This window comes from Mycteria americana, chromosome 10, assembly GCF_035582795.1.
Source record: "Mycteria americana isolate JAX WOST 10 ecotype Jacksonville Zoo and Gardens chromosome 10, USCA_MyAme_1.0, whole genome shotgun sequence".
NCBI lineage: Eukaryota > Metazoa > Chordata > Aves > Ciconiiformes > Ciconiidae > Mycteria > Mycteria americana.
In genome coordinates this window covers 8,645,115-8,668,670 of record NC_134374.1, presented here as the reverse complement: position 1 = coordinate 8,668,670, position 23,556 = coordinate 8,645,115, and the positions used below count along the sequence as shown (strand labels likewise).

Sequence of the window (23,556 nt, the reverse complement as noted above, 5' to 3'; positions counted from 1 at the left end):
AACAACCTTCCCGTGGTGGTGTCCCTAGGAAGGCACTTCTAGGTGCAGGTGCAGGCAGCAGACTGACTACAAAATCCTTCAGCTAGATATCAAAGTATATAGAAAATAACTGCAGAAGATCAAATTTTAGAACTCAAGCATTTGTTGCTTGCAAAATCAATACATCACTTTTTCAAATTCTAAAACTACATTTTAAAATAGGTGGTACTTCTACCCTTTGACGTGAGAAATCCTCGCTGGAGAGGGGATGGACCTGTACAATAGAGGACCAAGTGCTGCACGCTTAGGAGCTTCTCAAGCACAAAGTTTGCTTGTCATAGTCTCGTTCATTGTATAGAAGTGTTGCTGTGCTGCTCTGTGTGCCCATTGTGGTTTATAGGTTGTACTCAGACTGCAGAACTGTTTCAGAAGTTTAAATCCCACCTTATAAATGAATTTGAGGTCAAAGGAAGCTTTCTGCTTTTTGCCAAGGATTCTAATAGGACTTACTAGAGTGAAGGAAGATACTGAAAGGCCTGTCTTGAGCAGAACTTGTTCTTTAATGCTAGAACACTGTAAATCCAAGTTATGCATTAGGTTACTGTTTTTTGGGTTTGCAAACTAGCATTCCGTTAGAAAGTTGCATTTTTTTTCGCTCATCAGTTGACAGTACACCGTCTGCAGCAAGCTTTCACGAACTGGGCAGGAACAAGGAAAGGTAACATGCTACCTCTTAGTAAGCTGTTCTGAAGTCCTTGCTGTAGACAGGCCCGTCCAGGGACGCAGCCGTGTTGCTCTCCTGGCTTGCTTTCAAAGCTATTTGGTGCCCTCGGGTGGCTGAAGGGTACAACTTGTCCCCATACAACTTACAAATACAAGTGTTTTCTTCCAGGTTCCTCCCCAAGATTAACTAAAATAGACTAACTTTACATGATTAGTTAAGAGAATAAAATCTTTAGTTAAAAAACAATCAAACTTCAGGAAAAAGAGCCTTAACTATAGATGAAGAAGTGGTGTTCTGAGCCAGGTCATGTTTAGGCTATGTTGAAGACTATTTTAAGGCTCTAATGTTCAAAACAATTTTTTACTTTTTTAAGAATAAAATCTGCAAACACAAGCTTTTACCTGTCGTTTAATGTTTATATACTGATGGATAGCACCTAGAGGCCCCAACCAACATTTGAGCCTCCTCAATGTCTCTGCTCCAAAGAGCTTACAGTCTAAGCAGTCAAGAAGAAGTAGGAGAAAATAATAACCATGCTTTCTTTTATAGATCAGTAACTCCGCTCCAACACAGGTCAAGTGATTTACCTGCTCTAAGGCACAGAATGTGTGGTAGGAATTAAACCAACATCTCTTGAATCTCTGCTGCAGGTCTCAGTTAAAAGATGCTCCTTCCTCTCTAGACTACTTTTCCTGTAATAAAAATTAGCCCCTTTGGAAGTCTCAGCCTGAAGCTGATTAAGGTTCAGGACTGTTTTCCAGGTCAGGGTGAGAGCTGCAGGAGCAGAACAGAGAATGTATCTAGCAGAAGTTGAAGCTACTTGACATATTTTCCTTTTCTGTAGTCATCTCACAGGTTTGGGACCTAAAGTGGCCACAACAGCAGCTGTTTGGGGTGCTGGCTATCTTGATTGGAATGGTATCTCCTGTCTTTTCAATGCAGTGGGCTTTGTTTTACATGCTGTGAGAGAAGCCCAAATCTTAGAAAGATGCACTGTTTATGCACTGCTAGAACAAACACGTTCTGCCCTTTCCCAGGTCCCCATATATGAATATTTCTTGTTGGTGAGCACAAGACACGTGCTGTTGGTAGGGAAGGCTGGGAGAGCTCTTTCCTCTGGGAGCTCCTTGACCTTAGCATCCATTCTTCCACTTTTTTGGAGCTAGGGATAAGCTGCTATGTTCATTTTAGGCTTCTGAGGGGCCAGCAGTAAGATAAGGTCTTGTGTTTAACAAGATGAGACTTACTATTTTATTTCAGCTTTGGTAACAAGTTCTTGGAGGTAGCAGCACATTCAGTTTATTTCTATATGTATCAGCAAACCAAACTAAAATGAGTTGAAGGATGCACATTGCTGAATTGCCTGCTCTCTACCAACATATATAACTGCAGCTACTAATATTTTGCATTTTAAACTAAAGAACTTCAGTTTCATACTTAGTTGAAAGCTTTTGAAACCAGCACCAATCTCATTGTATAAGTCACTGCCACCTGGTCAGTCACTAGTCCTATGTCTTTTGTCAAATGTGCATAAAACAAGGAGATTTCCGATGCTCCATGTTTACAATGGTAACTGAAAGGAAGAATGAACAGCCATTAGCAGATAAATTACTTAGCAGGAGTCAATAAACAAATACACTTCACCTGTATAAAGCAGTATGTTAATTCACAAGTTAAGTTGTATTGATAGTTGAGGTGGCAATATACAACGAAAATATTAAAGTATCATCACTTGAAAAATAGTCGTGTTTTGTCAGGGAGCTCTGCTTATACATACGGGTAAATGAGACAGCACTGACCATAGGAGCTGAACAGTCATGCATACAAAAGTGATCACTTTTCAGCTATTGCACAAGTAGTGACACTCAAAGATACACACCGTAGGATTCTTACAAAATGACATCGGAAAGACTGCATGCACCATCTTTCAAGGCCTTATGTGAACCATACATACACAAGAGTTGCTGTATACTGTAAATACATTGTGGATGTGTATAAATTCACAAAAGATTAATTTGTAAATAGGAAAAGATCAGTTTCCACCAGCTTATGCTTTATTTTATTCAGAAGGTTTCTTAGCGTGTACACTCTTTTGGATAAAATGCGTGACACCACTTCAGAGTAGAGGTTTCATGTAAGTATAATCTTAAATGCTTTGGTAACTGGATATTCCCAAGGAACAGGTTTTGTTAAACCAAACTGATTACTAAAAATGTGAATGTGACTTTTATTCAGAAAAGAAGGATATAGGATATGGCTAATAATTTCACGTATTTTCACAAGATACAAAAAAACCCTTTTCAAGTGGATTGGTATTTCTAAGCACAGATAGAACCACTGATAGCATGGTATACAACATTTAAAACCCTGATCAAAATCACTTCAGAATAATTGTGCATTCCCCAAATATGTCAGGTTGGCAACTGAGGAAGGAAATGAAATACTAAATGAATAAGTTGGCATAAGAGGGGTAAATTCTCTCTGTGCCACAAATTTCATAATAAAATACTGCCGTATGTTTTAATTTTAGACATAAGCATTTTTATATCAGTCTGGTTTGTTTCTAAATGACTGAAAGTTTCAACTAAAAAGGTGTTTACACAATATACACATTTCATTACTTACAAAGAGAAATAAGCTTAAAATTTCATATTAAAAACCTGGGATACAGTAGGGTTAGTAGCACCATGAAAAAATGTTTTTCAAAACTGCAGTCTTGTTATTTTAAACATACTCAGTGCGTCGTGTTTTTCTTTATTCTCTTGGTTGATCAAAAAGGTGCCATTTTGGTACAGGGAGAGAAATGAAAAATTTCATCTTCTGATCCTTTGTGAACCTCAAGTGTTCTTTTCTGTTTCCAAGAGGTCAAGTCTTTCATCTTAGTCCTGTTGTCAAATATGTACCAAACAACCCTTAGTTTGGCACATGAGTGAGGTACACTTGAATTTGCATGGTTAAAAGAGTTTGGATTTGTTTTTTCTTTTCTTTCTGCACAGTAGCACCATTGTTGCAGCTGGAAGACAGTGCATCTTAGGAATTTTCAACTGTTTTATAAAACATTCTCCAAGACGTTACGTCTTCTTCATGCAAACTTGACAACGACTAATACGCGTCCTCAAGTCTCCAGCTTTCAGTGTCTCTGACTGAGGTTTACTGGTTGACAGACACAAAGGTAAGGTTAGGTTAGCTTTTTCTTTGTTTACAGAGCTGTTCCTTTAAACTTCTACTTCATTCACAGTTTAAGATAACACTTCAGTACCTAAGTGGGGAATTAACCCTGTATTTGAGAGTTTTCCTGAAGAGTGATCTTTCTGTATGTCTTCAACACCAGGTGACAGATGCTCAGTTCTGTCCAGTGTCTCAGTATATGCAAGGTATGGTCATCAACTACTTCAGTCTAGCATATGATGTAGCACAAATACCAAACCGAGTGGAAGGTGAATTTTCTACATTTGAGACAGTATTTCTGGGGTCTTTGTAGCCTTTGGGTTTCTCAGTTGAAGGGTACTTTAACAGCCCATTAAAAAATAATCACAGAATCATATAGGTTGGAAAAGACCTTTAAGATCATCAAGTCCAACCATAAACCTAACACTACCAAGACCACCACTACACCATGTCCCTAAGCACCTCATCCAAACGTCCTTTAAATACCTCCAGGGATGGCGACTCAACCACTTCCCTGGGCAGCCTGTTCCAATGCCGGACAACCCTTTCAGTGAAGTAAAATTTCCTCATACCCAGTCTAAACCTCCCCTGGCGCTGCTTGAGGCCATTTCCTCTTGTCCTGTCACTTGTCACCTGGGAGAAAAGACCGACCCCACCTCGCTACAACCTCCTTTCAGGCAGTTGTAGAGAGCAATAAGGTCTCCCCTCAGCCTCCTTTTCTCCAGGCTAAACAACCCCAGCTCCCTCAGCCACTCCTCATAAGACTTCTGCTCCAGACCCTTCACCAGCTTTGTTGCCCTTCTCTGGACACGCTCCAGCCCCTCAATGTCTCTCTTGTAGTGGGGGGCCCAAAACTGAACACAGTATTCGAGGTGCAGCCTCACCCGTGCCGAGTACAGGGGACGAGCACTGCCCTGGTCCTGCTGGCCACACTATTTCTGATACAAGCCAGGATGCCATTGGCTTTTTTGGCTGCCTGGGTGCCAGCAAAATGCTACACTGAGATTTGTATTTAAGTGATGGCTTTACCAAATTATTTATTTATATTCTGAAAGGGTAGGGAGGTGGGAGATTAATATAACGTATTTGTGTAACATGCGTGTACACAGAGTAAGTCCAATTCTTAAGTTTCTTTTAAAAAAATAGAAGAAAAAAGGAAGTTGTGTCTATATGAGACAGAAAATAGTAGAGACAGAAAACTCAAAGGTGCATGGTAGTTGCTAGTAGGCAGTTTTCACTAGTGAATTACCACTGATCAACTACCCTGAAAACTTAGAGTAATGACTGTTCAATGCTCATTAAGTATCATGGTTGTAGGTGTTACACAAAACCAACTTATGGGCCACTACTGCTATAGAACACAGTGCACATTGCCAGCCCTGTACCACAAAGCTACATTTTTCAATTTGGTGGCATTGGGAATATTTATGAGGGTTTTATCAGTACACAAACAGGGCAGTAGCAATTTATTCTATGAAAGGAGATAGCAGAGAAGCTGAGGACAGAATGTCCATTGGCTTCCTTGCTGCCAAAATATCATCCTGACTCTTCTGCAAAGTACTGGAAAAAATGCTTGCCATGGAGGGTATGAAACCTCCTTCACACAAGACTTTTAAAAACAGGTTATATGAACATCTGCCTTAACAGGTTTAAGTAGAGTTGATCTTGCCCTTCATACCTGTCCCTTGTATGTCTGTGAACTACCTTTTCAAATATTTGACTCTATTGAAAGGGCGGGGGGGGGGGGGGGGGGGGGGGAGAATAAAAAAAAAAAAAAAAAAATCGATCTTTTAGGCTTCAAATACAGTAACTACAGTAGGACTACTTTCAGAGAAGGTACTACTAAATGTGAATAACAATTGACATAAAAAGAATATGACTCCTTGCAAAACAGAATGTGCCCTAGCAAGTTTTTACATAATACTAAAGGCTTGCTAAGGAAACACTTGAAAAACTGGTTGTGAGGGGAAAACAAACTAAATTATTTCCCTATACCCCTGTAAACAAATCTCTTTTGATCTTCAAAATAAATTTGGTTTCCAAAGCTTTCATTCTGGAATAAAGAAATATACAAGAAACAGGTTTTCTTACCTGAACATTTCTGACACTTCTACAGTTGCCAGCCAGAAACTATATGAATTGGCATAGTAATTACAAGTGCCACGACCATGGCATTCAATAAATGGAGCTGAGCGGAATTCTTCTAAACAGGATCCAGGCGATGCCAAGGCCTGTCCAGAGCCCTCTGCTCCAGCACTAGTGTGCTGGTGTAGGGGTGGAGGAAAGAAACACACAAACAAGAATCTTACAGTAGGTGCTAAAAATGAAATAGCACAGCATTCAACTACTAAGAGCCACTGTTCATCCTTGGTAGAATAATGCGGTGTCAGACACCTTCATAAATATAAGTTACGCCGGGCTCTGTGTGCTAGAAAATCACCGTTAATCTTGGCTCCCATGGTTGGTCATTGAAGTTAAAGGCTTTTGAATGACAACCATTATAGTTTTTAACGAAGTCCTAAAGCAGCTAGTTGAGGACACAAGTGGGTACTAGCCACTTCTGGAGTAGGAGGCAGTTCTTACCATCATGAAAGAGTAACCAATCCAAAGGGAGTCCCAGCCTGGAGGACATGAAGGAATCTGAATGGTCTGACTGTGGACAGCTATCACCATAGCAGGAGCTTCACACACAACACATCTGGACACAGGGGAAGTATCAGAGAAACACGTGATATTAAAATATAATAGGAGTGTGTTTTATTAAGAATTGTTACACAGAGAAGGGGAGGAAAACTAGCCTGTGAGAGGCTGTCCTATTAACCTAGACTTCTACTTCTCGTGTATTTTGGAGTGCAAAAATCTGCCTGTATTTCCACTAACAACCATTGGGTAAAATACCAATGCAGTTCCTGAAACAAAAACTGGAAGCTCAAAGTCCCCAAGTGAATGCCTTAATCTTAGAGCTAATGGCTCTCATATTCTCTTTCCTGTCCGTGGTGGCCTTGCACTGCTGACTACATAGGTTCCTCAGTCAAGGAGTGTTCTTTCAGCCTCTAATTATCACTGTTGCATGTAGACAGACCGTTTGAGGCAATGAATACTTTAAAGCAAGCTATTTTCCTAGTATTTCCCAGAGGAAAACATGGTAGATTCATCTCCTAATATCCAACCTGCACGTTGGAAATACATGGGTAAGATGTGCTGTTTATCCAGATATTAAAAAAGAGACCTGATAGCCTGCTTTGTCTCACCGGCTAATGAATGGCTGGATGCTCTGCCCAGTCAGTGGCTCCATGCTCATCGGCATTGGCTCTGGAGTTGAGAGCCAGTAGGAATAGTCATTCCTTGATGCAAAATTACAAACGTTGTTGATGTTGCAGAACATGAAGGGCATGGTGCTGAAACGTCTAAGGCAGCTCCCAGCAGTACCTACAGAGTAAGATACATAAAATGTGACAGCAAAGTTTTCACTTCATTTCTTTTTATAGCAATTCTTTGAGAACAGTAATTGTGTATTCTTCCTCTCCACGTGTGAGTGCACAGCATCTGCTATCAAATTGTCACATGTGGGAAAAATGTAACTTCTCAGCTTTGGTTTACATTCTTTTATCCTGAATTAAAATGTGCAGCCTCTGGAGGTAGTAGATCTTAGTATGCATTCCCCATCCTCATCTAAGAAATCTCTAAGACTGTCATATCTTCAGAGAACCAGAGCATTTGAAGAAGCAGCCACAACCTCTTTCCCCTTAAAGACAGAGCATACAAAATATCTCACCCAAATCCTGGCCATGTGCTCTCTCATTTCCTTGCACATACAGAAGAGAGAATCCATCATATATTCTTGATGTTCCTTGTGGACATAGTGGTGTATCCCTGGTCTGGCTGTGCCGAGTTATAAGGAATCCGTGAGCAACAGAAGCTGTTCCAGGAGGACCGGGTGGGCCTTGTAAGCCATCAGGACCAGGAGGTCCCTGTATTCCTCGTGAACCTGTTGACATGAGAGAAACACAACACATGGTATTTATTAACACCTTTTCTTGCTCTTTTAGGACTAACGTAGCTCTGAGAGGTAGCATGGTCTTGTGATTAAGGTGCATGTGAGTTGGGGGACCTGGTATCTGCTAACACTATCTTCCTCAAAGTATTTTTTTCATGTAGGCTTGGTAAAATCACTGAGGCTGTCATAGCTAGTTATGAAATAACAGTGCAACCTCCCGGTGCTGTAGGGGTATTGTGAAGTTAAATAGGTTGTGAGGCACTAAGATAACAACTGCAGTGGACATGACAGCCAGTGGAATGAGTCCAAATCTGCTTCCCAATTCCAAAACACATTAATCTGTGTAGGCAGCTTAATAAGATGATGCTAAAACATCTTGCTCAAGATCACAAAATAAATGGCAGAGCCAGAAACAGAAGCAAGTCTCACTCTAGGACATGCTATGATAACACCTGAGCCAAAGCCCACCAAAATGAATAGAAAAGCTGCAGCCAGTTTTGGAGTAGGTTACAAAAAGTGGAAATAGGCTACAACAACCTTGAATGAGAGCAAGAGTGAGTCATATGACTGAGAAAGGTATCAGAAAAGGCATTTGTTCTTGAAGAGCAAAAATATCAGGAAATATAACTACAAATATTTAGACTATGTTATTCCACAGTCATTATTATTTACATTTTTTCACTAAAATAATGCTAACAGATTTCATAGAGCATAGAGATTTTCAGAGAAAAAGGAAAAAAGGCATTATGGATTTTTGTACTGTTTTAACTGTTTAAATTCTAATACTTCTTCTCACAAGTTGCAATATATAGCTACTTAATATGTATCATCATCATTAGAAAATTGTCCCAGTGCCTAGTCTGATTTCTTTTCTCAAGTCATAATTCAGTAATTCTCAGCAATAGCTGCATGGTAGCCTGATCTCTGCCTTTGGTGAAATTCTCTCCTTTATGAAGTCTGTTTTTCCGCATTCATGATTTCCATGCAAAACTAAAATTATTTTACTAATCTCTCTCTTCTGTTTCTTACTATCTTCATTATCTTCTGTGTGTCATCTGTGTTGCAAAGGGGATGCCATTAAGCTTAAGATAAAGCACTCTACAATATTATTCAGCAATGTATTGGTTCCAAGAATATTCCAAACCAAAGTATGTTCAGCTGCTTGTAATATTTTTGCATTAAGAAAATCCTAAAATTATGATTTTATTATTCCCCTGAGGCAAATCTCACTTCCCAATATTAGCGTGCACTCACAAAAGGGAGCATCTCTTTTTCCACTGGATCCTCATAGGATAAACACCATACCTGGTTGGCCTGGAAGACCTCTCTCTCCTTTACGTCCTGCTGGACCATCAAAACCAGGTAGTCCATCTCGCCCTGGGTCACCAGGAAGACCAATTTGACCTAGAATAGACAAATGCATAAGTGAAATAAAAGCTCTTGAAATCTCGCTACAGAAATCTTTAAATTGTCTGGGACTCATCTATTGTTTCTTCATGATACATTAGACAAGAACAGACCATTAAACCAGATTTATATGATAGAACCCTACATTTATCTATTACCTCTTGCTGAATTCAGTAACTTGTCTTGGCAGCCTATGCCAAGTGGCTCGCGTTGCAACCTGCAGTCAGCTATACTTCTTAGTCATTTTCTCTGCAGCCACCTAGGATCATACCTGGCAATCCCTGTGGCCCTGGCAATCCAGGTGGCCCTTTCGACCCAGGCTGGCCTGGAGGACCTGGGGGACCAGGGTCACCTTTGACAACAATGCTTCGTCCAATGGTACCTGGCAAACCTGGTGGACCTGAGAGAAAGCAGCTTAGTATTAGATAAACCAAGGTGGAAGAGAGCATTAGAAACAGTTTCTGTTATTCTTTACTGCAAAGTCAGAAGTCAAGAGCACTATCAATGCAAAGAATAAGTGTATATACAAGGCAAAAAAGTGCTCTTGGTGACCCCCCGCAAAGGACAGCTCTTGCAGGGGTTAATTCACGTAGACTGGACACAGAATACAGAATATGGTAGGATTGCTTGTAGGGCTAAAAAGTATAGCCTGGAATTGTGTTTAAGCTGTTGCTCACTTAACTACTTTCATTGCTGGCTGAGACCGACTCAGTCCTACATCTGTGTAACAAATTCTACTGGCAGGCAAAAGTGACACTAATGCTACCCAGGACTCCTACCTGGTGGGCCTGGCAGTCCTTGACTGCCTGGGAGGCCAGCGGGTCCTGCAGGTCCAGTGGGACCCTTCATACCTGAAATATCAAATTCACACAGTTACACAGTGAAAGAACATGCTGTCTTACAAAATCTGCTGCAGGAATGGCCAAAATCAGGCTGCTTTTCTCCCTCAGGGGCTGTTACTGTGTCTGGAGGTTTTAACTTGAAATGCTAGTTAAATACCTGGGAATCCTGGAACGCCTGGAACCCCGGGGTCACCCTTCATTCCATTCAGACCTGGACGACCAGGATCCCCCTGAACAGAACAGCTTCACGTTATTCACTCATCTCCCTCAGCAGTTTCAGAAAAACAGATAGAAAAGGTGGCTGGGGGACAAATAAGCACACTTTGCGTCCGTGAACTAGTGCTCTGAAGGGCTGAGGCCATGCATTCTGCTCACTGCACTGAGTGCTGTCAGAGAACACTGTAACATGAAGTGTGCATTGACAGCTCCAGCTCCCGTGGGAATATAATGGGGGACATCCTGCCCAGATGGGGGTCATTAAGGAAAAGACCCTCTTACTTGCTACAAAGACAGGATGTTAGCTACCACATTTTGGCTTTTATTTTACTATGATAAACTGCATATTCCACCCAAATATATTCAATTTTTATTGCATTTAAAAATAAACGAGGGGGAAAACTCCATTTCTTGTCCTACCTGGCGTCCAGGCGGTCCTTGATCTCCCTTTTGACCAGTCAGGCCAGGTGGGCCAGGTGGACCTGGGTTCCCTTTTTCCCCTTTAAGTCCTCCACTGCCTGGTGGCCCTCGTGGACCTTCTGGGCCTGGTGGACCTTAACATTGCAGAACAAATATGCATATATCAGTACATATCAACCATTCTCCCCAAGTTTGTTCCTTCAGCGTAAAAAAAATTAAAAGATCTATTGGCTTGACTTCCCAGCTCTATTTCAATGCTGAATTCAGGATAAACTAAAAGGAAAACAAATAGAGGGATTATTTGCACTACCCAAATCAGGAACCAAGGCTCCTTACCTAGCTGATAAAGAGAAGCAGGTCTTTCCAGAAGGCAGTGCAACTCACCTGCATTAGAAGCTTACCAGTGACCAGACCGGTGCCTTTAGTAGGAGCCAAGAAACCCAAAATTAGATGGTACAAATATCCCCTCTGCTGACCTGCATTGCATTCACCATCTCTTAAGTGCTAGCTTAACAGACTGAATTCCTTTTGAAAGCCAGTCTCAACAATGTAAAATATTGCTGCTTTTCTGCTGTTAGAATTTGACATACCTATTGAGGAGCCCGGTCTATACTGTCTACTGACCGCTGGGCCGCAGGAAGCCCATCATTCTGCCTTGCCTAAATAATAATCTGAGTTGCAGAAACTTCCTTATGGTGAATGACTCTCCCTCCAGCTGACTTGTCTATCTTTAGTAGAATTATGCTGTGTAAATCCAATAGAGGAACTGGGCTGGTCTTTCAATATTTTCCCTTTGCTACAGCCACATTAATCCAAAGCAAAGCAGTTGATTTAAAAGAAACTTAGGTATTTGGAGAACTGAAAGATGAGACACCCCCCCCCCCCCCTTTATGCCACCATCTAAATAGAAGGTAACTGATACTAATTTGTAGCAAAACAAACCGTAAGCAAGTGCAGTGACAGCTAATAACATTTTACAAGTTAGATCTCATAATTGGATTAACAGAAGGATCTCTTTGCAGGACAGTGCTATGACATTCTTCCCTGTAGTACAACAAATCTAACAACATCAGTGTGCTGGATTTTCAATTCTTCTGCATCCTCGAATAATTTAAGATCTCCTTTGACATCCTCATAGTCTATATTCAGTGGATAAATTTGATGAGCTGTATTTCTGCATGCAAATCTGAGTATAGAATTCCTTCCAAAATTTTTCTTTTTAAATCAACAGCAATTTTGTACCAGGTTTCACACATATCCTGTAGCAGTTTCAGCTACAGAAAACATCCCATCATGCAAGGGTTTTTTGTGTTCATTTTGCTCTTTTATACTGGTCTAGTACTGTACACATGCAAGATAATAACAGGTTACCAACTGAGGCATGCTAATCAAACACATACAATCTGCAGGGTAACCACAGTCCTTAAAAAGATAATCACAGAATTACAGGAAAACATCCGTTTCTCTTACATCAAGTGCAACGCAGTAAAATAAATTGACCGAGTTAAGAGTCTAACCTGGAGGACCTGGAAGGATCAGAGTTCACCAAAGCCCAATGATCGATGTTAGAAGGGTCAGACATCACACAGTACAAAACAAGATTACTAGTTAGAAATAGTACAGATGACAGCATATACACTACACAACAACCCATTTCACCAGCATATTTTGTATTTACAATCTAATCCACATGCATGCATAAAACCATACATAAATACACAACGATATGTATTTTCAGATACAAGTTATTCTGGTGACTAGGCTCTACTAAGACTAATTTGACACTTCATTTAACAGCAAACTTAAAGCTTTACTAAAGAATGTGTTATTGCTTTAACATTACAGCTGAGGCCTGTGACTGGTTAGTCCCACTTGCAATGGGGTTTGGAATATGTAACCATTTCACTGACAATGTTCAACATCACAGGGCCTGGAGCTTGGCAGATGGGCAGGTAAATTGTGAATGACAGTTTACTCTTGAGCAAAATTCTGCTTTGGGCAGGTGGGAAGCGTGATTAACAGAACTTATCACCACTAATCAGGTATCAGCCTCAACTATCTCTGAATACAATTCTAGGACCGAGAAGTAGGCTTATACCCTCTTCAAAATGGTAAGCAGGATTGACATGGATCAAAAGGGCTGCAAATGCTATAAGCAAAAATACAGCAGAACTTAAAAATTTAGAATTTGTTGTCTTTACTGTTGGCATTTTTTTCTTGATAAAAATACCACAAGATGCTAATTTACCTGCTTAAGGTTATTATGGAGAACGGCACGTGATAACATCCTTAGAAAAATCATTTAAATGTCCTCTTTCAAAAGGTAAGCTGGCTGTCCCTACTGTGCTCCTGAATTAATACATATTTTAGCTCCTGTGCCACTTGCATCTTTCATGTCAGTGAAATGATTTAAATATATCAACATATCACCATGCAATTTGCAGCTAAAAACTACAATAAATACACATCAGGTTTACCTCAATGCACTATTTCTTACATATTTGGTAAATTATTTTAAATACTAACTGTAATACAGTTGTTAAAAATAATGACATGGACATTTCATTGTTACTGTTAAGTACTTATAAACTATATTTCACTGTTAGATAAGTTTTGCTATGATTTATAAATCTGTCCTATACTTGTTGATTATTGAATTCTGGCTGGGCACAGTCACAAGGTGGAACAAAACATGAAGCAATTGATAAGTGCCTCTCAGCATACCCATGATGGTAGCTGTCTTTGAAAGTGTGGTTACTGCTTGTGTGACCACAGTTTAATTAAAAGGCAAAGCCACATTCATTTTTTTACATGACTGCATAAAGCTAGGATTCAAACATCAGGGGCTACCACACTTCCTACCTCACAGTGCTTAGGATGGCACACTAAAAACTAAAATGTATTCCTTTATTAAATTTTGATGACAGTTCTTTGCTTCCTGAAAGTCATCATAGCAAAACCTAAAGTCATCATTATTATTAAACAGATATACCAAGTCATTTTCAATCTAGACACAGATGTTAAAAATCCTCCCAAGAGCTGGCTTGTGCTACATGCTGATATGCTAAAATTATGATAAACTTGTGAAAATGACCACGTTCTTACCAATCCTGTTTCACTGCCCTAGTGTTAGGGAGGGGAGGGCTGTATGCTTCATTTTCATTAAATACATGTTAAAGGAAGAGCTTTCCTCATTTCCTCTAAATGTGCTGGTAAAGCAAAACAATGGAAAAGAGGATTTCTCTGCATTGGAAAGTTACAATGCTCTAAGTTGGGAATGTAAAGCATCACTGTTATTCTGGATAAATTTTCCTACAGACACTGTTGGTATAAAAGCAGCATCTAATTTATTTAAGTCACTTGAGAGTGTCCAAAATCAACAGTAGCAGGTGTTACAAAAATGAATACTGTCATTTGCCCAAGCTGCAAAACACAATTATACAGCAAAGACATGGGAGGACAGCACAATATGCTTTTTTAAAAAAGATGAAAAACAGTATATATTTTTTTTCAATGGCACTGAGAATAAATATGCTAAAACAAGTTTCACAGTTGGGGACACTCTATAAAAGCCTTGCAAATCTGGACCCACATGATCTTCCACCATGGGGAGAGCACCACTATGTCCTTCCAATGTCAGTCCTAAAACAACACGGAGGAAGAGTCTGAAAGCCAACTCTGAGCTTTTCTTTTCTACCACAAAGTAAAAGGTATGTCTGAAAAATGACTCAGCATATCTACATTTAGACACTACAAAAGTATATACATTCATTTTCATGCAAAGTTATTATTTTGGAGTTAAGGGGCTAACCTGAGGGACCTGGGAGTAGGGGGTCAGAGTTCACCAAGGTCATCATTAGAACAAGGGGAAAAACATCAACATTGTTAGAAATATCAACAAGCTAACATATTCAACTAAACCTTTCTTTTTAGATTTAGCTCAATATTCCTTTACATACAGTATGCAAAACACCAAACTATTATTATTCATAGCAATGCAAATAGACATGTGGAGTAACAGCAATGTTGTGTTGCCCTGGAAATTGGCTTAATTTCATAATTGATTAATAAATCCGTCCCAACATCATCTATTAACGTTTGTTTTAGGGGCAACTCAACTGAGGTCAGGGAGCTACACCATGTTTGACTTCATCATTTTTACTAATCTTAGACTATACCCAGAAGTCAACAACAAACAGTATATGCATACAGCTTCTGGTTTTATTTATGTCCCTAGAAGGGGGATAATTTGACAGCCACACAGCTGCTTTTATGACTAGCTGCCTTATGTTGAAATGTTACAAAATCAGCGTTCCAACAATAGACTGTGCTATCATTTGAAACAAAAGGCTGGAGTGCTGATTGTACCAGAACTGCAATAATAGTTTGGTTTATCCACATTAGTTCACGCATAACTGAGCAAAACAAATGCTTCACTTTATACATTGCATGCAACAAAAATGGAAATAAGAGAAAGAGAGAGAGAAAAAGAGAGAGAGAGAGGGAGAGAGAACATGGCTGAGCAGAACCTCACTGGTTGTGTCCCCCCTGCCAATGCTCATAAAACTGCACAAAATGAGTCCTACCATTCCTCCACCTCCCCAGCTGATGGGAGTCAGTAAGCACCTGATTTACGCAGAGACGTGTAAACAGGATGAGAAGCTTCATAAAAACACCAATGCTACAGCAGAGCATAGAATCTCAGTTGGTAGTTTCATTATACATCAGGAGGTGCTCAGCTGGTGGTTTTTTTTTTTTTTTTTTGAGAGTTTGGAGAAATCCTCTGTATAAGAATCTTTTAAAAATGAAAGCCTATACACTTATGGACCAATCAGCTATACTCTTATAGACCAATCAGCTTCCTGTGCCAAAGTTTTAATTGCTGTACCACTTTACATACAAAAGAATTATATTTGGAAGATCTTGACATCTAGGATGTCTTAGGCCTTTATTTGGGCACACTTAAATTACAAAGACCAAGTCCAGCATCCCACCATCTCCTACCCTTCACCCCTTCTCCCACTTGCCTCAGCTGCCACTCTAACCACAGTGAGCAGAGCTGGAATTACTTGTCCCATACTCCTACCTGCCAGTGAGCAACTAGGCAGAAGAGGACAAGGCCACATGGAAAGTGGAAAGCAAATTAGGACTACCAACTTGTTGCAGGGATGCTCCACTTACTGGTTAGAGCCCCCGGGGCACAGCAGGGAGTGGGTTCCTCCAGGAGAAAGGGGGAAGGCACGCACTCCTCCTTCCACTGACCAAATAGGAAACCAGGAAGAAATTGTGACTGGCTGTGAATTATTAACCCACTAGGTTGTTCCACACCAGTCACATAAAAAGCAGATTTAGGATATGACACAATTCAAATATTTTTACTAGGACTAAAAGAAAACCTCATTATACTGGCAAACAGCACCCCAGTTTTTAGGTGTTATAAATTAAAACCAAATGTTGTTTATAATGACTCATTTTTTTAAAATGCACAGTTAGGATAGATGAGTTCATAGCCTACTCTGCACAAGAGAAAAGCTCATACTGCCATTGAGGATAATCAAATATTACTCAATTCCAGTTCTAGTGAAAATATTTTGATAAAATTCCATTCTAAAAACATTTTTCAGTGGGACTGCCTCCTCCTGTATAAGAAGCAAGCATGAAGAAAAAATGAATCTTAAAATCTTTCTAAGTGTGTCCTGCAAAACTAAACTCTCCTTTGATACTTAAAAATGAACAATACATGTGAGGCAGCTATTTTACAAATGCACTAACTCAAAACTAGCTTTCTGTTATTCAAAAATTCCTTTGGGTAAAAATCTGAGGTCAGAGTTTGAGGGCAATAAATAAAAATATTAATTCTCCATTTATACGCAAAGAAAAAACTGTAATCAACCAATAGCTTGGTTTGAAAGTAGTCTCCTTTAAGGAGAGTATCAAGCATGTCAAGTGAGATGAGTCTTACTGGTGGCCAAGTATGTCTGGACTCAAGATACAGCAATAAGCTTGAGTCAGAGCTGTGACAGGTTCATTAAAGTTAGATTTTTCAAGAGCAGTATTCTAAATGCAAATAAACATTCTTTGATACAAAATATAAATCAAATTCTAATACATGCCAGGGAGTTGCTCAGCAATGTTAACTCAGTATAGTGGTTTTTTCATTCTGAGAATTAGTTGGTGCAGGAACAAAATGCAAACATGGAATGGAAAGATGAACACGGCATGATGGTGCACTGAGTCCACGGGAGCCACGTGACACAATGGAGCAGTGACTTATGTTACATGACACGAAGATGAAGAGCAGCTATCCAATTTGATCATGCTGTGATGCTAGCGTGAATTTGATTTTCATGACTCTTAAAATGATGGGGTTTGTTACGTTTGTTTTTTTGTGCGCGATGATATTTGCTGATCACGTGACAATACTGCAAAGGTATCAGATATTCAAAAGTCGATATCGTGCTCGCTAGATGATTACTGTGACAGCATGCGGAGAATCTCCCGTTTATTAACGCATTGGATTTTTGCTGCCAGGTATCAGAAACAAATAGAAACTGAGGCTGTTTTATTTTTAGATAGTTACGTTTGGCAACAAATCCTCTGGTTGCCCACAAACATTAAGACCTATGCCACGAGGCTTGACTTATCCATCCAAATAAATTGAGGAAGTTTAAAGGCTGATAACCTACCAGCAAAATATGAAAGTACTGGCAGATGTTGATAGGTATGGATCATGCTCTTACCTGGCCTTCCTGGAACACCTGGCGGGCCAGGGCTACCTTTAGGACCTTCCAGAGGTGGCCCTGGTAATCCTGGTGGACCTGGTGGACCCTGTAGACCAGGGAATCCCTGGAAACCTGGTTCTCCCTTCAGACCTGGAAGTCCAGGGGGCCCTGGTGGGCCAGGTAACCCCGGTTCTCCTTTTTGCCCTGTAAAATCAAACAGCCGTATTTATGAATACTGTTACACACTGATATGCAGAAAAGTCCAAATGTCAATTTGCAGAGCCGTTTCTCTCTCTTGCAGAAGGTGCAAGTCTGGCCACAACTCACCTCATTTGCGCAGCAAGACAGTATAAAATTGGTCTAACATTCAGAAAAGAGTTAGGGATAATAATTCTTGCAGGAGAAAGGGCTATAGCTTCTGACATGTTAAAAGGTCTTACTAAGTCTCACTTTACTACTCAGTGATGCTGTAATTCATAAACATCCTCTGAGTTTGTAAGCCTACAAGCAATGCTTTCATGAGCTTTTATATACCTGTGAAGAAATCTGTCACTATTAAGACTTCATCATTTTTTTGAGATGCTGCTGAAAGTTAAGACATACTTGCAAAATTTTCAAATAAGCTTGAGGACTTCAGGAGCTTTAATGCTACTGGAAAATAATATAATTTAGGTTGTGAAGTTGCTTCACAAATATAGCTACTTGCTATATTTTCAAAGCAGCTTCATTTTTCATCTGTTGTATGAATGCTTTATTTACTGAGACAAATCAGCAAAGTTCCACACAATGCAGTAGACTATTATCATGTGTGGATTTATTCTGTCTGCATAATTGCTAATTTACAAAATTCAGTAGTCAGTAATGAATGTATTTATTACCTTGGTTAATTGAAAACGGTCTGCTGAGGAAAAAAAAAGTTGTTTTAGTTGTTGCTATGGCATTCATTTGTTGCAGAACATACAACATGCCCTTCTTTTTTTGTTGTATAGATATATTTTACATTCAACCTTTTTAACAAAGAACAACAGAGAAACTTTACCTGACAATCCTGGGAGTCCTGGAGGTCCTGGGCGCCCAAAACCTGGTAGACCTGAAAAGAAACAGATTCAGTTAATAATGACCATTTCGCTTTCAGGTCTCCAGGAATAGGAATATCAGGCTGAGAATGATGAAAGCGCAGTTCATCTAAATCTCTGATTCCTTGAGACTACCAGGATTCTCATTCACTCACCAGCCTACACCAAAACTAGAGGTTTTGCTACTAAAATGTATCTGTAACTTTCTTAAGTATTTCCATCTGTTCACAAGATGCTCTCAGATTTGGGGAGTTAATACATTGGCATTTTTGGTTGGTGTTCTATCTTTAGGCAGACATTACACCATTTATCCATTCTGTAACTGAGTTGAAGCAATACAGCTACCATGGAATACAGGAACAGGGAATGGTGTTGAAGTCAGGTAATAAAAATCTAAGAGCTGATTGAATTATTCTCCTGTGCTTCACTGGCAGCTTGACAGCACCCTTTGCGAACCATTCAGCAGCTGGGAACCACAGAAGCAGCTTTGAAGGTATATGGGCAGTTATAGGAAAAATAGAATAGAGAAAGCAGGACATCACAACGCAGAGTGAAGAGGAGAAAACAAACAGGAAGGACACCTAACCTGGTTCGCCCTTCTGACCAGCTGGTCCAGGGATACCGTCTCGACCAGGGTGTCCCTTCTCCCCTGGAGGACCAGGAGGGCCAGGACGACCGATATCACCTAAAAGGGGGATAGAACACATTAGCACAGTAATGCCTAACCTGCAATAAAAAAAGGCAATCTGAAGGTGTGACAGTTAATAACAAATTCACGAGGGTGTAATCTTAAAATTAAAACCTTTCTCTCTCTACCTCTCTCTCTCCCCCTGACAATTCAGAAAGGCTTTTAAGGCCTGTGACCTTTTAAGCAGTTAGTGTTTGCTAAAAATAATATAATGGTTCCCTTTAGGATACATTAGAATTTTGCTCCTATAAAAACAGGTTAGACCACTGGAGAACTTAATATAAATAAAGCTGGTAAATACCAAAACAGTTAACTTCTTGTTTCAATAGCTAATGATATGACTATGACAGCAGACACAAATCGTCAAGAGAAAGTTAAAACTTCTTTCTTTTCTGTTTAATTTCAGCGAACTAAGTGGGTGCAATGATGTTTGAGCATCCATATACATATAGCTGCATTTTCATGATGTTAAAAAGATAAGAAGATAGGAAGTGGCTTCATCTGTTATGTTTTTCACAGAAGCAGCGGACCTTTGCCACACTGTTCATGCTCACCTACTGGGCCAGGTGGTCCAGGCAGGCCAGGATTACCTGGAGGCCCCTCGATACCTTTTGGTCCTGGAATTCCTGGTGTTCCTGTAAAGTACAGGCATTTCAATCAAATTAAGCACCAAACTGGCTTTTCAGCAGATCTTGAAATGCTACAATCTGAGATGCCCTCAGTAACAAATGAGCTAATTGTATCAAGATACTGTATTTATGCTCATATTGCAAATTTACAGCTGATTAAGGAGATGAATTATAAAGCAAAGAACATACAGAACCAAAACATACTAGCACAACTGTCCTCGCTGCTACTCTCAAGACTCTGTCTTCTTAATTGTTGAGTGCCAGTGGCCAAGGACACAGTAAGTCTGGCAGTCTGCTAGGAAATTACCATTTTAGAGACAGGTGTTTCTGCTTGACAACAAAGTGAAATATTATGAATGGTGGCTGGCTAGTCCTTCCCCAATCCTCTTGTCCTTTCCTGAAAAAGGATCTTAATAAAAATGGTCTTAGTTAGAATTTACACTGGATTCTCACCCCTACAGCATGAACTGAGCGGGAGGTAGAAACAACAGTTGATCCGTTGCAGTGTGTCTGTTCTGAACAGCATCTGAGCCTGATCAAGGTAGTGTCTCCATACACCGTTTTGACTGTTCATAGTCTTTCAGGCGTGACATGAAGCCAAGGTTAAAAACTGTCAGGTTCATGGCCAGGTTTTGTTCTCTTCTAAGCTTCCTGCTGCCATGACTACACCATTATAAATTCCCTAACTTCCTACGTTAAAGCAGCTCAAGCATACTTGTAGAACAGCCTTTATTGCTGCAAATGCAGTGTAGGTAAAAACCTTGTTTCTTTAAATTGAGAATGAAAGAACTGACACATACCCATGAACAAACTCTATTAATATTTTTTAGAGAAAAGTGCAAAACCTAATTTCATTATGTTTCAGAAAGAGATTTCTCTTTAGAACATATTTTTAGACAATAAATGCTATTAAAAAAGCCCAGTTTTCCTGATGACACTTTTTTATTAATTCATGAAGGAAAAATATGGAGCCAAACACAGGTATTTTGTGGGTCAGAGAAGGTGAGAGTCTGACTGCTGTGGGGAGAGGAGAGCATTAGCTAACACAACTGCTACATCCCCTCAGAGCAGATGAATGATTTCAGAAGGCACTCAACTGATGCATTCACACACTTACTCTTGCAGTGACAATTCCAACAGCACAAAGCTTGGAAGCAGCAGATTGATAGAAACTTTGAAAGAAGCTGCAGCCCACCAATTACCTACTGTGTTTAGATGTATATACCAATATCGGAGAGCAAGAAGGAAAATAAAAAAATCCTGTTCAGAATTACCTGGGAATCCAGGAAGGCCTGGTTCTCCTTTTGCACCTGGATTGCCTGGAAATCCAGGCAAGCCAGGATTTCCAGCTATACCTTTACTGCCTGGACTACCTGGGTATCCAGGCAAACCAAGATCACCCTGGAAAACATTAAGCAGAAATAAGAATCCAGCCTTTGTAAGATGGGTAAGCCCTTCTTGTATGTTCCCAGTCTTACCATCACAAAAAGGTCACCATTATATTGTGTACACTTCTCCTTATATCCACTTACTGTTAACGATCTCACACAGAAAATTAATTGGAAATAGCAATTGTAAATATTTTAACAGTTTTCCCCTACAATTTTGTATAGAAAGCATCATAGCTTTTCCTCAGAACTGGCCTACATTAAAGAAAAAAGTGTTCTCTTCTTTCAGAAGAGACAGGGATTTTTACTCCATGATAATGCAGAAGAAAAAAAGAAACCTGTGGAGCTTTAATCATGCAATGTTTTTACTAAATTAATTGCTGCTCAACATCAACTGCAAGGCATCAGAGAAGGCTGCTAGATATCTGTAGGCCTTTTTGTCACTTTTTTGTGGGTGACAGAAAGGATGATATAGGTAAATAATAGTGCAAATGTTTCATATAGACTTAAAAACTTTAAGCAGCAGTAATCATGATATATCAGCTCCTCAGTAATTTGTTCTTAAATGCATGTTATCTTAATTTTTTTTAGAATTAACTACATAGTTAGACATGGGAACAATGATATTAATTGTATAAATCCCTACCAAAACCTCAGTGGGTGTCACAGTGCAGACTAGGCCACTAACTGAACCCAGCTTGAAAGGTCTGGTAAACAATCTTCTCCTTTAACCACATTAAATTATATATAAATATTTTCATCTTTAAAATTAGAAATTTTTGCTCCCACCTGAAAAGAACAAACCACAGTCAACCCTCCTTGTTATTAATGTATTTATATACATATTTACAGTTATACATAATATATATTAAGTTACAGTAAAAAAAAAATTATCAACACAGAATCTAATTTCCTCATGGAATTTTCTGTTGAAGAATTTTCTAAATGTACCTTTGGTCCAGGGAGACCAGGAATACCGATGCTTGGAAGACCAGGGTCACCTTTCTCCCCTTTCAATCCAGGAAATCCTGCAGGTCCAGGCTGCCCTGGACGTCCTGCTATTCCTTGGCTGCCTTTAATCCCTGGGGGACCTGTCCAAAAGATAAAATACAAGTTTTATAAATATAAATAAAACTTCTGCAGTGGTTTAGAGAAATCACGCAAATTACAGCAACTGAACTAGAAAGCACTAACAAATTGACTGGCTGGCTTTGAATACCTAATGTGTTTTTATTTTTAAAAACAAACTAAAACAATTATCTAAAATCTCTCATGGCTTTTTGCATGACATTTCTAAGCTTTCTTTTTTTATTCTTAATTTACACAAATCCAAATATCTCTTTGTAGTATCTAGGCACAATTTAATACTAGAATCCTCAGAAACTGGAATTTTTGTTTCAGCAATCTTTCTAAATAATGGAATTCACTTTCTCCTTCCCCTTTTGCTTGTGTCTGTTGTCTGTCTTCTGACAGGTAGGTTTACAGAATCATCTTTTTTCTGAACTTTCACAGAGTGGATCTGAGAAACCAGAAGAGGATGAAAATTACAAAATGTAGATCATTCCACTTCTACATCTGTAAGCACTTTAAAGTAATATGTATTTACAATATATTTGCATTTTCTGTTTTAATGGGTATTTCCAATTTCTTATGTACTATTTCAACAAGTACGTATGTAGGGCTTTATGTATTCCTCATCTGCATTGCCATTTAAATATATTATTAGATACTGCACACAAGCAGATCCACCTTTGTAGTATAAAAAAGGAAAACAGTGGCCAAACTGAAGTAAAATACAGGCACAGAAACTAACCTGGAAGGCCCATCTCTCCCATGACACCTTTTAACCCTGGAGATCCTGTTGGTCCAGGCTGCCCAGGAGGCCCCATGTCTCCCTTGATGCCTAGGAAAGTTGTGTTTTTAGTTAATTAATGGCAATAATTAAAAGTTTCTGTTAGTCATGTGTTCTCATATGAATATGCTTGTCATCTAATTACAAACGCAATGGATTTGGAGTTGCTTTAGGCCTCATACTGCTCCTACATGCTTTTTCACACCCACTTGTAGTGAAATATTAAACATCTTCAGTTTGTTCTGAGCCAAGATTTCATCAGGGCAACAACTTCTTTGTTTTGAAGATTAGTCTAATGAAATGGGTCAAATCGCAGTCCATGATTTAGTCACCATCTGAAACAATTTAGTACTGGTGTGACTTGGTCTCTCATGACTTGTTCTGCAGAACGAACACATTATCTCTTTCTCATCTGCAATAGGTAGTCAGTAGCTTCTATTATGGAATT

At 39.5% G+C, this 23,556-nt stretch overlaps 1 protein-coding gene across 1 annotated transcript in view; it reads right to left on the bottom strand.

The window, feature by feature from the left end:
• Positions 1 to 1,109: 1,109 nt before the first annotated feature.
• COL4A5 (collagen type IV alpha 5 chain) overlaps positions 1,110 to 23,556 on the bottom strand; it is a 90,558-nt gene continuing 68,111 nt past the window's right edge. Inside the window, exons 35-51 of the mRNA XM_075513134.1 lie at positions 23,070 to 23,159; positions 22,208 to 22,347; positions 21,143 to 21,269; positions 19,794 to 19,874; positions 19,138 to 19,236; positions 18,515 to 18,565; positions 17,494 to 17,679; positions 10,754 to 10,887; positions 10,275 to 10,347; positions 10,055 to 10,126; positions 9,547 to 9,675; positions 9,174 to 9,272; positions 7,647 to 7,859; positions 7,123 to 7,300; positions 6,455 to 6,569; positions 5,963 to 6,135; positions 1,110 to 3,856 (exon numbers count right to left, since the gene is read on the bottom strand). Coding sequence (XP_075369249.1) covers positions 3,775 to 3,856; positions 5,963 to 6,135; positions 6,455 to 6,569; positions 7,123 to 7,300; positions 7,647 to 7,859; positions 9,174 to 9,272; positions 9,547 to 9,675; positions 10,055 to 10,126; positions 10,275 to 10,347; positions 10,754 to 10,887; positions 17,494 to 17,679; positions 18,515 to 18,565; positions 19,138 to 19,236; positions 19,794 to 19,874; positions 21,143 to 21,269; positions 22,208 to 22,347; positions 23,070 to 23,159 — 2,042 coding nt within the window. The 3' untranslated portion in view covers positions 1,110 to 3,774. The remainder of the gene's footprint in view (positions 3,857 to 5,962; positions 6,136 to 6,454; positions 6,570 to 7,122; positions 7,301 to 7,646; positions 7,860 to 9,173; positions 9,273 to 9,546; positions 9,676 to 10,054; positions 10,127 to 10,274; positions 10,348 to 10,753; positions 10,888 to 17,493; positions 17,680 to 18,514; positions 18,566 to 19,137; positions 19,237 to 19,793; positions 19,875 to 21,142; positions 21,270 to 22,207; positions 22,348 to 23,069; positions 23,160 to 23,556) is intronic.